Source organism: Urtica dioica, chromosome 10, assembly GCF_054948205.1.
Source record: "Urtica dioica subsp. dioica isolate 48M chromosome 10, U.dioica_male_clone48M_v1_H2, whole genome shotgun sequence".
Lineage (NCBI taxonomy): Eukaryota > Viridiplantae > Streptophyta > Magnoliopsida > Rosales > Urticaceae > Urtica > Urtica dioica.
In genome coordinates this window covers 13,363,703-13,376,939 of record NC_142765.1, presented here as the reverse complement: position 1 = coordinate 13,376,939, position 13,237 = coordinate 13,363,703, and the positions used below count along the sequence as shown (strand labels likewise).

The 13,237-nt window shown below is 40.3% G+C and overlaps 1 protein-coding gene across 1 annotated transcript; it reads left to right on the top strand.

Moving 5' to 3' along the window:
• Window positions 1–3,207: 3,207 nt before the first annotated feature.
• LOC149383436 (E3 ubiquitin-protein ligase RGLG2-like) lies at window positions 3,208–8,005 on the top strand. Its single transcript, XM_089628713.1, has 12 exons — window positions 3,208–3,311; window positions 4,209–4,474; window positions 4,763–4,847; window positions 5,274–5,414; window positions 5,499–5,612; window positions 5,706–5,803; window positions 6,388–6,467; window positions 6,572–6,677; window positions 6,766–6,893; window positions 7,123–7,336; window positions 7,446–7,502; window positions 7,619–8,005. Exons 2-12 carry the CDS (start codon window positions 4,232–4,234, stop codon window positions 7,697–7,699), a joined length of 1,347 nt encoding a protein of 448 aa, XP_089484839.1. The 5' UTR covers window positions 3,208–3,311; window positions 4,209–4,231; the 3' UTR covers window positions 7,700–8,005.
• The last annotated feature ends 5,232 nt before the right edge of the window (window positions 8,006–13,237 follow it).

Genomic DNA, 13,237 nt, shown 5'->3' with positions numbered 1-13,237 from the left:
AAAGCCTCCAGGATCAAGAGTAGGCCTCAGGTTCGGAGTATCCGCGTGCGAGAAATCCGTATATTTCTTGCAATGTGGATTGTTCTCAACTAAAAGCATGAGTTTCTCAAGTTTTGTGTTAAGAGACTGGTGTTATATAATGTTGCACCGAATATATGCACTGGGTCACATAGGACTTGGAATTGATGGGATAGGCACAACATGCCTTGAGATGAGCTAATGAAGAATGAGTCATGAATCAAGTGTAGCTTCAAATATATGAGCATAGGTGAACGATTTGGCTGAAATTAGTATGTAGAGTACGTTGGATCATATCCTTTAAAGAAAAAAATAACTGTATTTTCTCTCTTTCTCCATCACCGGGTTCCATTTTCTCTAATTCTGTCGATCTTCTCTCTCTCCCTAATTTAATCTCCACTCCATTTTCATTTCCTCTTTCTGCTTCAAAATTCTTTAGCGTTAACCTAGCTACGGTGTCTATAAATCGCGACGTCTCCTTCGCGGTGAAGGATGAAGCTCCGAGGTTCACGTTTATTTCCCTTATTCTAAGTCCTCAGCGTTAACCTAGCTACTGGTGTTGATGCGAATGTTAGTGCACGTGTTATTGATTTTTACGATTTGTTCATAAGGTTTATCTTCTTAATACCTTGGTTAATTCTCATAAAAAGATTTTTCTTCTCACATGCATAAAAGAAGAAGAGAAGAAAAAACATGCTTATTTTGCCATGCTTCTTCGTTAATTCATTTCAATCTCTATATGACCTTCTCCGTTTTCACGTCGGCGCCAGAATTGGCTTTGAGTGTGCATGGATCGATCATCTCAGAACCATTTACCAAGTTTTTATATTGTTCAATTATGTTTTTTTTTCGTTTTCGATTCTCTTAATTTTTTAATTGTCTTTATTATTGTTGGACTCTGAAAGCCCCCAATCAATTCTAATTTGTATTTAGAATCTAATTGTGGTGATTGGAGAAGGTTTGTGAGCTTAGCATTCACTTCTCTTCGGCTTCCCTGTCTCATTTTTTCATCGCCATTTTATTTCACTTTCTTGATCGTTTCCTTTCAGGCTTAAGTGTGGAGCCGCGAACGGATTTAGGTAACTGCATTAGTTCTTTGATTTTTTTGGGCAAAGATTTCAGTTCGATGTGTTTGATTTCGGTTATTTATGTTTGTTGTTTTTCCATTTTTTGTGGGTGGGATTTTGTAATTTTGATCTTGAGGAGTATGATCAGTGTTGTTTTTATGTGTGTGTTGTATTTTTTTGCACATTTTTTTTCGTTTGTGTGTTCCATCGATCGGTTTCGAGTTGGTTGGTTTAGACGACGTGAGATGTGATCGATCTTAGTTTTTGACGAGTCAAACGAGGCATGAGTTTACTTTTGATCATATGGTGGTTCAAGCATGTCTTTACGGGTTGGTTATGGCGTTTGGAAATCATTTGGGGTTTAACTTTCTCATATCAGAAGTGAAATAATTGGAAAAGATGAATTTGAAATTAATTGGAAGGAAAAACAATTACTGAAATTAATGTTTGTGACTCGTTTCCAGTCTTTTGGCTGTTTTGATGCCAGATTTTAATGGTCCAATTAGGGATTACGTACTATACAGAGACCCATAGAAACTTTAAGTTCCAGAGAGTCCAGACTAGATTGGTTAAGTCAGTGTAGATTTTTATAAAAAATCTGAATGGAAGCTTATATAGTTGAATTTATTATATGTTTCCAGCCACGACTTTTTATGCTACACTTTATTGTTTATGCGACTTGGCCATTCCTTGGTACTTAGAACTAATAGGAGCTTTATTTGTTTATACAACAAAACAAATCTTACTTATTGGTCGAACATTAGTCTCTTTCAAAGTCGCACTGCTCGACTAAACTAGACAGTACTTATGATCGTGGTGTTTATGTTGAGATTACTTTAACGAGCTCAATTATTTTTGTATTTGTTAGTTTTATATTTCGAAACATGTTAGGAAAAACATCCTCGAATACTTAAGCAAATTATTTTTGTGCATTATGGTTTTGGATTCTGAGTAAATCATCGAAATATATATATATATATATATATATACATATATATATATGTTTTTTTTATGAACTTGAGCATTGAGAGATGTGACTCTTTAGCATAAGAGATTTGAGATGGATGAGAGCAATGTAGACATGGACGATGGACCCATGTGAGGTCGTTCTCGGTGTCGACGATGACCGTCACATCTCGGCTGCCCAATTGGACTGTCACGATGTAATTCGGGAAGTGGAGTTTGATGCCTGAGATTAGCGGAATTTGGGTCTTGTTATTTAATGGTCCCTTTTAGGAAAAGAAAAAAAAATACTACAAACTAATAACCTAAACGAAGCCATAACAATTTCATATTATTTTTCTATTGAATTTTACTTTGATGAATACTGGTAAAACTCTTTAACAAGATGTTTTAAGAAGTCATAACACTATTTTATAACAAAAAATTAGCCAAATAAGCCACCGAAAGTCTAAGAATTGTTAAATAGCCAATTTTTGTAATTTTTTTTGTAAATAGGCACCTCAACTCTTTAACGGCACTCAAAAAGACAAAAATACCCAAAAACTTTTCCACCTATTTGGTTTTTTTTTTTTTTTTTTTGTATTTTTGAATGCTGTAAATAAATTGAGGTGACTATTTACAAAAAAAAAAAAAAATTAACAAAAGGTTAGCTATTTTATAAAATGCTATAAGTCAAATGACTATATAGCTAAAAGACTTTACCAATTAATATCTATAGTCAAGTTTACAAGCTCACCGAGCTTAATTTTATCGACCAAGAATTGGAGAACAAAAATGATGATCACTCCCTTGCTTTACATCCAACAAAAAACATAGCCTTTGATTAAACTATTTTTTTTTATCATTATTTTAAAAGAACATCATACATTTTTTTTGTTTTACTTTTTTTTCATTCATACTTTATCGTAGCATTCTCTGATTGCGTGTGTTGATTGAAAAACTATGGGAAACATTTGCTTTATTTATTTATGAATATGAGACTTGTTTTATATATTTTTTTTTATTATCACTTAAAAGTATTTAAAGTATGTTAGATAAGTAACTTTGATTAGTTTTAAATTATATTTTTCTAATAAATCTTTATTAACCACGTGCTACGCACGTGTTCTATCTAGTTAAATATAAAAAGAAAAAAATATAATAATTCTTAAATATAAAATCCTGAAAGTGATACCTGTGAAAATCCACTAGCCGTCGCTCCCAATTGCTCGCCGTCTCGCCTTCTCCCACCGTATCGCACCGTCTCATTCTCACGACCACCAGGTGGTGTTCAAACTCTTAGTTTCAGTTTTTTATTTTATTTTTTTGATTAGTATTGCTTGAATTCCCTATTTCATTTCGAAAATATACAATCGATGTGTTTTTTTACTCAAGAGTAATTTTTGTTGTTTTTAGTTTATGTAATTTGAAATCGTCTTAAATTCAAATTCCGTTTTTGGCAAAGTCTAATTAAGATATACCAGGTAGAGCATTCCAGGGTCCCTGATTTTAGGGCTTAGATGATGGTTTTTGTTCGTATATTTGGATTTTGGGGGATTTTGTTCTGGGTTTTGACTTAGAAGTTTAGGGTTGCGTTTTTCTTAGTTGAAACTGAATAAAAGTAAATGAAAAAGAAAAAGTCTTTATACTAAGGCGTTTTCCGGGCGTTTTACCGTTTCCACGCCTCAGTACGTACGTTTTTTAAAACCTTGATTAAAATACCACGCGGATAAGTTTTGATAGCAATGATTGTGACCAAGGTTTATCTAATTATAAGGCTTATATGATTTTTTTTCTTTTCTTTATTCCATTATTAAATATTAAATCAGGTTTTGAAGTTGTTTTTAAAACAAGTGTGAACATAAGGGAGGATTTTGTTATTAAGTAAAAAAAATTAGGGCTCATTATCGAGTGTATAACACATGGGAAAATTGCGTCAATAGATGAAACTGTAGTTTTTTTTTTTTTTTTTTAAATAATAATATTTTCCCTCTTATAAACCAATCATATTCATTATTCAATAAAGTCCAATCACAGAAGTTATCAGGAAGTTGCCTAAGAATAGAAATAATCCCTGATCAATGTTGACTTCACTTCAAGTGGCTTATATAGCAAAGCTAGACGGTCTGTTAGCTCTATCATGGCTCAAAACTTGGCATTTGACCAATTTGGATGTCACAGAGTCAATCTAGAGATAAGAGCCGATGGGTGGGATAGTTTCGAGACGCGAGAGTCCGAGGCAACGCTCTTATGAGTCGAGTCACCATCAAGGCTATGGTCAATCTCCGTATGCACAGTCGAGCTATGACTATGGAGCCCAACAACAATACCCCGCTGCGAGTCACCAGTCCCAAGGCTACGGAGGAGGAGCTCGAGAGCCTGCGTCGAACAGGAGGGCCGGGATAAAGTACTCGAAAATTGGAGATGATTACAAGAGCCTTGACCAGGTAAAAATTGTGTGTGATCAGTCGACATTTCGTGTTTCATGAAAGTGTTTTTGTAATGTTTTGTCATGTGAGTTGTCTTGTATTATTAGTCCTCATGTGTGCGGTCATGTATCGTCTGTCTGATAGTCAACACTTTCTTGTAGTAACACTTTTTTCGAAAGAAGGGAACTAGTTTTTGTATGTTTTTCACCGAGTAAATTTTAAAGGCAAGAATAAATAGAGAAACAGAAATACAAGACAGACAAAAATGATTGATTTTGCCGATTGATTGGTTATCATTCTCTGCAGGTAACTGAAGCGTTGTCACTTGCTGGCTTGGAGTCTTCGAATCTCATTGTCGGTATCGATTTCACAAAGAGCAATGAGTGGACTGGTATGACCTTCTCTAGGTTAAAAATGTGTCCAATTCGTTTAGCTAGACAGACCTAATATTACACTTAATTGCTTAATTAGGGTTGGTATTTACAAAGGTTTAAGCATATACTATTGACCCAAAAAGAGACCAAAATGCCCCTAAATTGCTATAAAAGCATTGTTTGTCATCTCGCCTCGAACTCAATTTTTAGAAAAAACCAACAAAAATCCAAATAAGACAACATAATTTCAAATACCATTGAGAAATTTTGATGACAATCGGTGGTTTGAACTACTTCAAATACCATTGCTGATTTCAAAAGTATATTCTTGAAACTTTTTGAATACCAAACAAATTCGAGCAATTAAGTGTCTAATTAATCAGGTCTAGCTAATGGATTTCCAAAAGAAAAAAGGCTAACTCATGTGTTTGTATTTTAATCAGGAGCAAGGTCATTTCAGAGAAAAAGCCTACATCATATCGGGGAGGAGCAAAATCCCTACGAACAAGCCATAGCCATCATCGGGAAAACACTGTCCTCTTTTGACGAGGATAACATGATCCCGTGCTTTGGATTCGGAGATGGTAATATTTTATTTTCAGTTTCTATTACCGTAGTGAATTTTATTTTGGTCCGACGTCTAAGATCACGCGAGATCTTGTGTTTAGCTTCGACCCATGATCAAGAGGTTTTCAGTTTCAACGAAGACGAGTCGTACTGTAATGGATTCGAGGAAGTACTGAGACGTTATAGAGAATTAGTCCCTCGGCTACGACTTGCAGGTTTCAGAGCAACTTACAATTCTTTATATTTTACTTCAAAATTTTATTTTTATTAGCTAACATAATCGCATATATTATTTAAATTTTTTATAGGACCCACTTCGTTTGCTCCGATTATTGAAATGGGAATCACTGTTGTCGAGCAAAGTGGTGGCCAGTACCATGTTTTAGTGATAATCGCTGACGGACAGGTATTTTAAAACTGTGATATCTTTTTGCAAAATCAAGCAGCATATTTGATAAGATTTATACTGCAGATAGTCCCCGGGCATATTTTTTTTTAATGATACTTTTTAAAATTATAAACTATTTATCAAAGCTTGTAATTATTTCTTTGGTTAGGTGTTGAATTTCATTAAAAAAAAATCGTTTTGTTTATAAAAAAAAAAAACTAAAATGCTACAAAGTTTAATAGTCTGCAGACTTTTTTTTGAAAAAATTAGTTTAGGTACCAATATGCCACTTGCATAAAAGCTTCTTTTTTTTTTGTTTTTGTTTTTTGGCAATGATGTGTGTGTTCATACACCTGGAAATTTTGACTGGACTCCAAGAAAATGCTGTTTCAGATTCGAAATACTCTACATTGCCTGGTTGTGAAATGACACTATGATCTCATAGCTAAGCTAATATAATTTTTAATTAGTCACCTTAAAAAATAATATAATTTTTTTTTGTTATATTTTATCAAATTTGCATTTCTTGTACAAATTTGCGGTACATATCTAAAATATATCCAACCTGCTATGAATTATAAAAATCACGGTCGGTCGTTCAGGTGACAAGAAGTATCGACACGGATCGTGGCCAGCTAAGCCCTCAAGAGAGGAAAACCGTCGAAGCCATCGTAAAGGCAAGGTAAGAAAAATCATTATAGTTTCACCATTTCACTGTGCTCGTTTCTCCATTCTTCTCTTCCGACCCGAAAGCTTGTTGACGTGGTAGAAGAGTAATTTTTGCAGCCAATACCCATTGTCTATTATCCTCGTTGGCGTTGGAGACGGACCGTGGGACATGATGAGGGAATTTGATGACAACATCCCGGCTCGGGCTTTCGATAACTTCCAGGCAAGTACCACATTTGTCTTATAACTTGTTTCATGTCACGCAATACAAACATTTTGAACTCTTTTTTTTTTTTTTGGGTATCGTGTAGTTTGTGAATTTCACCGATATAATGATGAAGAACATGGACAGATCCAGAAAGGAAACCGAATTCGCTCTCGGGGCCCTGATGGAGATACCATCTCAGTACAAAGCAACACTCGAGCTCAATATCCTAGGGTAACAAAAAAAAAAACTATCTTCGGTGAAATTTTCTTTCCGTATATAGTACAAAATAAGACCCCTCACCTTTTTATTTTTCTGCAAAATAATGCCCTCACTTCTAAAATTTCAACAAACTTATTTTATGGAAAAAATGATGATATTATTTTATGGAAAAATGTAAACTGAAGTTTGTAGTTTACACACAAATTTATTTATTTATTTTATTTATTTTTCTGTGGTGCAGTACTAGTCGAGGTAAGACTATTGACCGGGTCCCACTACCCCCACCTCGATACGGGTCGTCGTCCATGAGCTCGTCGAAGCCTTCACCATCGTCCCGATATCGCCCGACCGCCCCTTCTGTTGGAGCCGCCAGAAATGGCGGTGCCGGCGTTAGCTCTTCCGCTGCCACTCCGCCGAGTTGTGACTCTTCTGCCGCCTCGAATGCTGACAATCTCGTACTTTTCTTCTTAGACTCGTCTTTGATTTTTCTTTGTATGTGTGTGTGTGTGTGATGTCCTCGTTTCTCGTTGGTTCTAAAGTTTTTTTTTTTTGTGATCGTTACAGCTTTGTGTGATTTGCCTCACCAATCCCAAAGATATGGCTTTCGGTTGTGGTCACCAGGTAACGAGTCCCATTTTTTTTTTTTTTTTTTTTTGTCTATAGCCGCATTTTTAAAACCGGAAAAATCACTAGACAAAACAAAGGTTTTTATTTTAATAATATTATTTTTATTGCAGACATGTTGTGAGTGTGGACAAGATCTTGAGCTTTGCCCGATTTGCCGTAGCAATATTCAAACGAGAATAAAGCTCTATTGAAGATATATCAGTCACTACACGACTTGTTTGCAAATATATCCCAGTCTATATTTGATTGTCCATTGCATCGCCCTAATTTCTTTGATGAGGTCTCTTTCCCTACTTGTGAGGCTTCTCTCTCTCTCTCTCTCTCTCTCTCTCTCTCTCTCTCTTGTAAATATGTTGTGATATTGCCATATTATGATTCTCACATTAACATTGTAAGTGTTGATCTGTTATATTTCATTTATCTAATTGATTTCTTCTGCGAAATCGAAGATGTGTTGTGTTCGGATATTTGTATGTAATCTATAAGACTTTCACACAGCTGCTTTCCAATTTCCATGTCAATGATTATTACGTACCAAATGTAAATTTCATTTTGTAGACTTAAAAACTATTAAAATATCAAGATTAGACCCATTAGTTTAATAATATCTAAAATTGGACTTTTGGACACTTTTCGGACAAAAATGCCCCTGAAATCCAAATAATCCATATTTCTTTCTCATTTTCAAATCCTCTTCATCACAATTCTTATTACCTTCGAATTGGCTGCGCTAGGATTAGAACTTTCGGTGGTGAGCTCGTGTTGCCTCGATTTTTTTTTTTTTTTTTTAAGGAATTTGGGTATATGTTCAGCTTCGATTTTGAAGGTTTCGCATCGTTTTTGGAAAAAATTCCATAGTTAGAATTTCTAAAAAAAACATGAAAAAATCCGATGACATCCGATGAATCTCATCGGAAATCATTGGATTCCGATGAAATCTCCGATGAGATTCATCGGATTTTTCCATGGTGAGAGTTTTTTAAAAACCTTGGAAAAATCCGATGAATCTCATCGGGGATCATCTCCGATGATCTCCGATGAGATTCACGGATTTTTTCAAGTTTTTTCAACCCAAAATTTGTGCTAAAAATCCGATGAAATCCTCCAAAATCCGATGAAATCCGATGCTTTTTATACATATATGGACTTGCAAGGGTATTTTTGTCCAAAAAGTGTCCAAAAGTCCAATTTCGGATATTATTAAACTAATAGGTCTAGTCTTGATATTTTGATAGTTTTTAGGTCTACAAAATGAAATTTTTCTATAGAAATGTAAGTATTACACGAAAAGGAACGAATCTTTGGACAAGACCAAGCCCGAGGCCCTCGAGAACCCGGTTTGGGCATGGTCTTGGACTAGGGTGAAACACCCAGGCAAGGTCAATGATAAAAAATATCGAAATCGATACTGAGGTTTTATTGACTACTGACCTGTAAACATAATCATTTTAATATTGCTACTGATTTCTACTTATCATAAATAGATTTAGACTGGACACTGGCAGATTAGTATATACAAGATAAACATGAAATTTCTATATATCTTTAAGAAAGTCCAAACTCCGGGTCAAATCATTCATATAATATTCAAAATACAACGTAAATCATAATGTACAATATTCAAAATACAACAATCAAGTTTTGAAAAATTATAATATCATAATAGTTCCCTAGAGTTTGGGCAATCAGATAAAGTTTTGCAAATAACTTAAGATGTAACCACTCGAAAGAAACTAGTATGTGATTTTAGTCTAAAATTTTTAGATGGATTATTTATTTATTTATTATCATTAATGTTGGGTCAAATTTTTCACCAGCCCAAAAACAATTGGGCCTTATGGGTTTGAACCAAAAGTAAAACACAAAAACCCAACCTAATATCTAATACACGTGCATGAGCATAAGAAGAAAAAATGAGATAAATGTGATGACTCTTGGCTGAAGGAAGGGACACGGCCACAAAAGTCAAAGAGAAGATTTTCATCCTCTCTCTCTAATTGGCTCCAGCAGCCACACCAAAGGAAGAAAAGAAAAAAGGAAAAGAGAGGTCTTCTCTCTTTAATTCCCACTCTCTCCAAAAGAACCACACGTCCAAAAAACAACAGACCAAAAAAAAAGGAAAGAGAACAAATCTCTTCTCCATCTACACAAACCCAAGCTCACTCTTTAAAAGAGCCACGGGGAGAAGAAAAGAGAGAGGTCTTTGGCTCTCTCTCTCAAAATCCACTCCCACGTAATTACAAAGAAAAAAGAAAAGAAGAATAAAACCTTCTTCCACTCTCACTCGTGAACAAAGCCACGGCAAGCCGTCGTCGACTACGCGAGCCACCACGTCATGGAGAATTCCCGCACCAGGAATCCGACCACGTTCCGGTGACCCTCGTGTCGGCGACTCCGACTTCGGAGACTAAGTGCCACCTACCTCCGGGCCAGCGAGCCCCGTGAAACTCCGTCCCGATGAACCCCGCGAAGACGTGGTCGGAGACCACCGGTCGACGAGTACCGCGAAGACGTGGCCGAAGAGCCGGGCGAAGACTCGTGCCGACGAGCCGAGCGAAGACGTGGTTGGAGAGCACCTCGAAGACGTGGTCGGCGAGCACCGCGAAGGCGTGTTCAGAGACCACCGCGATTCCGTGGCCGGCGAACCGGCGCGAGTCCGAGATCGACGAGCCCCCACAGAGGCGTGGTCGGAGACCACCGCGATACCATGGCCGACGAACCGGCACGAGTCCGAGATCGGCGAGCCCCCGGGCGAAGACGCGGCCGAAGAGCCGGGCGAAGACCCGTGCCGATGAGCCGAGCGGAGACGTGGTCGGAGAACACCGTGAAGGCGTGGTCGGAGACCACCGCGAATCTGTGGTCGGTGAACCGATGCGAGTCCGAGATCGGCGAGCCTCTACGAAGATGTGACCGAAGAGTCGGGCGAAGACCGGTGCCGACGAGCCGAGCGAGGACGTGGTCGGAGACCACCCCGAAGACCGGTCCGGAGAGCCTAGCGAAGACCCATGCCGACGAGCCATCGCGAGTTCAAAGCCAACAAGCCTCCTCGAAGCACAAAACCGGGATTTCAAAGTCGACTGACCCCGAGCATCGAGTCACGAGATGGCGCCTCCGACGGACCACTCGGCGAGGCGAAGAGCCACGGGATGGCGTCCCCGATGAACCAATCGGCGAGGTGACGAGGCACGAGATATCGTCCCCGACGGATCACTCGGCGAGGCGACGAGCCACGAGATAGCGTCCTGACGGACCACTCGACGAGGCGACGAGATAGTGTCCCGACGGACCACCCGACGAGACAGCGTCCCGACGGACCACTCGACGAGGCGACGACGCAAAAGCGGAGGACTCCTCCGCCAGGACCATCAAAACCAGAGGATCCCTCATAATGATGGCCTCCCTCGTAACGACGACCTCCGGGCGAGCTAGACCTCCGGGCAGGATCGACCTCCAAGCGGGCTCGACATCCAGCCAGGCTCGACCTCCGGGCGATCTTGACCTCTAAGCAGGCTCGACCTCCGGGCGAGCTAGACCTCCGGGCAGGATCGACCTCCGGGCGAGCTCGACCTCCAGGCAGGCTCGATCTCCAGGCCAGGCTCGACCTCCAGGCGAGCTCGACCTCCAGGCGAGCTCGACCTCCAGGCGAGCTCGACCTTCAGGCGAGCTCGACTTCCAGCCAGGGTCGACCTCCAGGCCAGGCTCGACCTCCAGGCGAGCTCGACCCCCCAGGCGAGCTCGACCTCCAAGCAGGCTCGACCTCCAGCCAGGGTCGACCTCCAGGCCAGGCTCGACCCCCAGGCGAGCTCGACCTCCAGGCGAGCTCGACCTCCAGGCAGGGTCGACCTCCAGGCCAGGCTCGACCTCTTGGCAGGCTCGACCTCCAGGCGAGCTCGACCTCCAGGCAGGCTCGACCTCCAGGCGAGCTCGACCTCCAGGCAGGCTCGACTTCCAGGCGAGCTCGACCTCCAGGCAGGCTCGACCCCCAGGAAGGCTCGACCTCCAGGACAGGTTCGATCTCCAGGCAGGCTCGACCTCCAGGCGAGCTCGACCTCCAGGCAGGCTCGACCTCCAGGCGAGCTCGACCCCCAGGCAAGCTCGATCTCCAGGCAGGCTCGACCTCCAGGAAGGCTCGACCTCCAGGCCAGGCTCGACCAACAGGCCAGGCTCGACCTCCAGGCCAGGCTCGACCTCCAGGCAGGCCCGACCTCCAGGCCAGGCTCGACCTCCCGTCAGGCTCGACCCCCAGGCCAGGCACCTCCAGGCAGGCCCGACCTCCAGGACAGGCTCGACCCCCAGGCCAGGCTCGACCTCCAGCCAGGCTCGACCTCTACCTCATGTCTGAGGGGGGAGCCCGAGTAGATGACGGTTTTACCCCTACCCATCATCACATCTCTATAAATACCTCCATTTTTCCCATTTGGAGGCAAGTTTGGCTCACACTTACAAAACCTCAACTTCTCTCTCTAGAACTCAAAGCACGACACCTAGACTAATGTTGAGCGTCGGAGTGCCCGCCGGAGGGAACCCCTCCGCGGTCCTTTAGCTCACTCTCTTCTCTTTTCTCAGGTGACGAGTCGTCGGAAATCCTTTTCCGGCACGGCGGAGGTACAGGTGTTGGGACAACTTCTCCGTTCGACCACCGCGCGGTCATAGGGTCCGGCCCTAGACCGAACCGCAGACCGGTTTTCGTGTTGATCCATTTTCAGGCATCAACAATTAAAGTTGTGCTTTTTATACAATGAAATTTACTAATAATTTAGTATTCTGTAAAAAACTACTCTTTTGTACTTTTTATATGCAAGTTTCTTCAAAGAATATATAAAAAACTCAAACGATATATGCGATCCTCTAATTGTAAAATAGTACTGAGAATTTCCGGCCTTACTATTTCGGCATCTCCTTAATGGACATCGCAGAAGGCAGACTCATAAATTTTCAAACATGAACTTCAGTCACACGAGACATTTTTACTGTTCCGGTGTCGGAGTGAAGGTCAAGAGCAACGTTGGATGCTTAAAATATTTAAGAAGATACAAGAATGCTAAGACAGAATTGTTGATGACGTTTCCGAGTCTCAACAATTAGGAAGAAAAAAAATAGAAAGTATGTTTGTTTCAATTTAATTAAATTATGTGGATTTCATAAAGACTTCATATAAGAAACAAATATTAAATATAGATAATAATACCTGCAAATAATTAATATAACTTGAACGATTTTATTAAGTTATGGTCTCGAGTACACTGGGCGAGCTCAATTGACTATGAGGGCAATAAAAAAGCTCGAGAATACAAGGAGAGAGAGAGAGAGAGAGAGAGAGAGAGAGTATGCGATAATAGGTAAATGTCACGTGCCAATTCTTTGAGTAAGAGAATTTATACTACGACGAGATGCGAGATTCTCGAAGACACGTGTTGACGACTTCATCCTTCATCGCCTTTTCTTCTCCCACATCGCTCCTATATTTGAATGGGCTCGGTAGACATCGTCAACTCTCAGGGTTTCAATGCGAGATCGCATCTCTTGTGCTTACTTTGACTTCATCATGGTCTTTGGCGGTTACGTTATGAGCACGTGAATGGACTTGGGTTGGGCCAGAGTGGTATTAAATTTGTACGACAATAATCAACAAAAGTCAACTCATAATTGTCCTTTATTTTTTATTTACGTTGTTTAGTTGAAATGGGCTTTGATGACTATTGGGCTTCGACGACCCAATGTCAAATTAT

What these genes read in the sequence shown, in the direction of transcription:
- LOC149383436 (XM_089628713.1), top strand. Translation starts at nt 4,232, where the DNA reads ATGGGTGGGATAGTTTCGAGACGCGAGAGTCCGAGGCAACGCTCTTAT. An exon ending in AAAGAGCAATGAGTGGACTG is followed by an intron (nt 4,848 to 5,273) that starts GTATGACCTTCT and finishes TATTTTAATCAG; the next exon opens with GAGCAAGGTCATTTCAGAGA. An exon ending in CCTCGAATGCTGACAATCTC is followed by an intron (nt 7,337 to 7,445) that starts GTACTTTTCTTC and finishes TGATCGTTACAG; the next exon opens with CTTTGTGTGATTTGCCTCAC.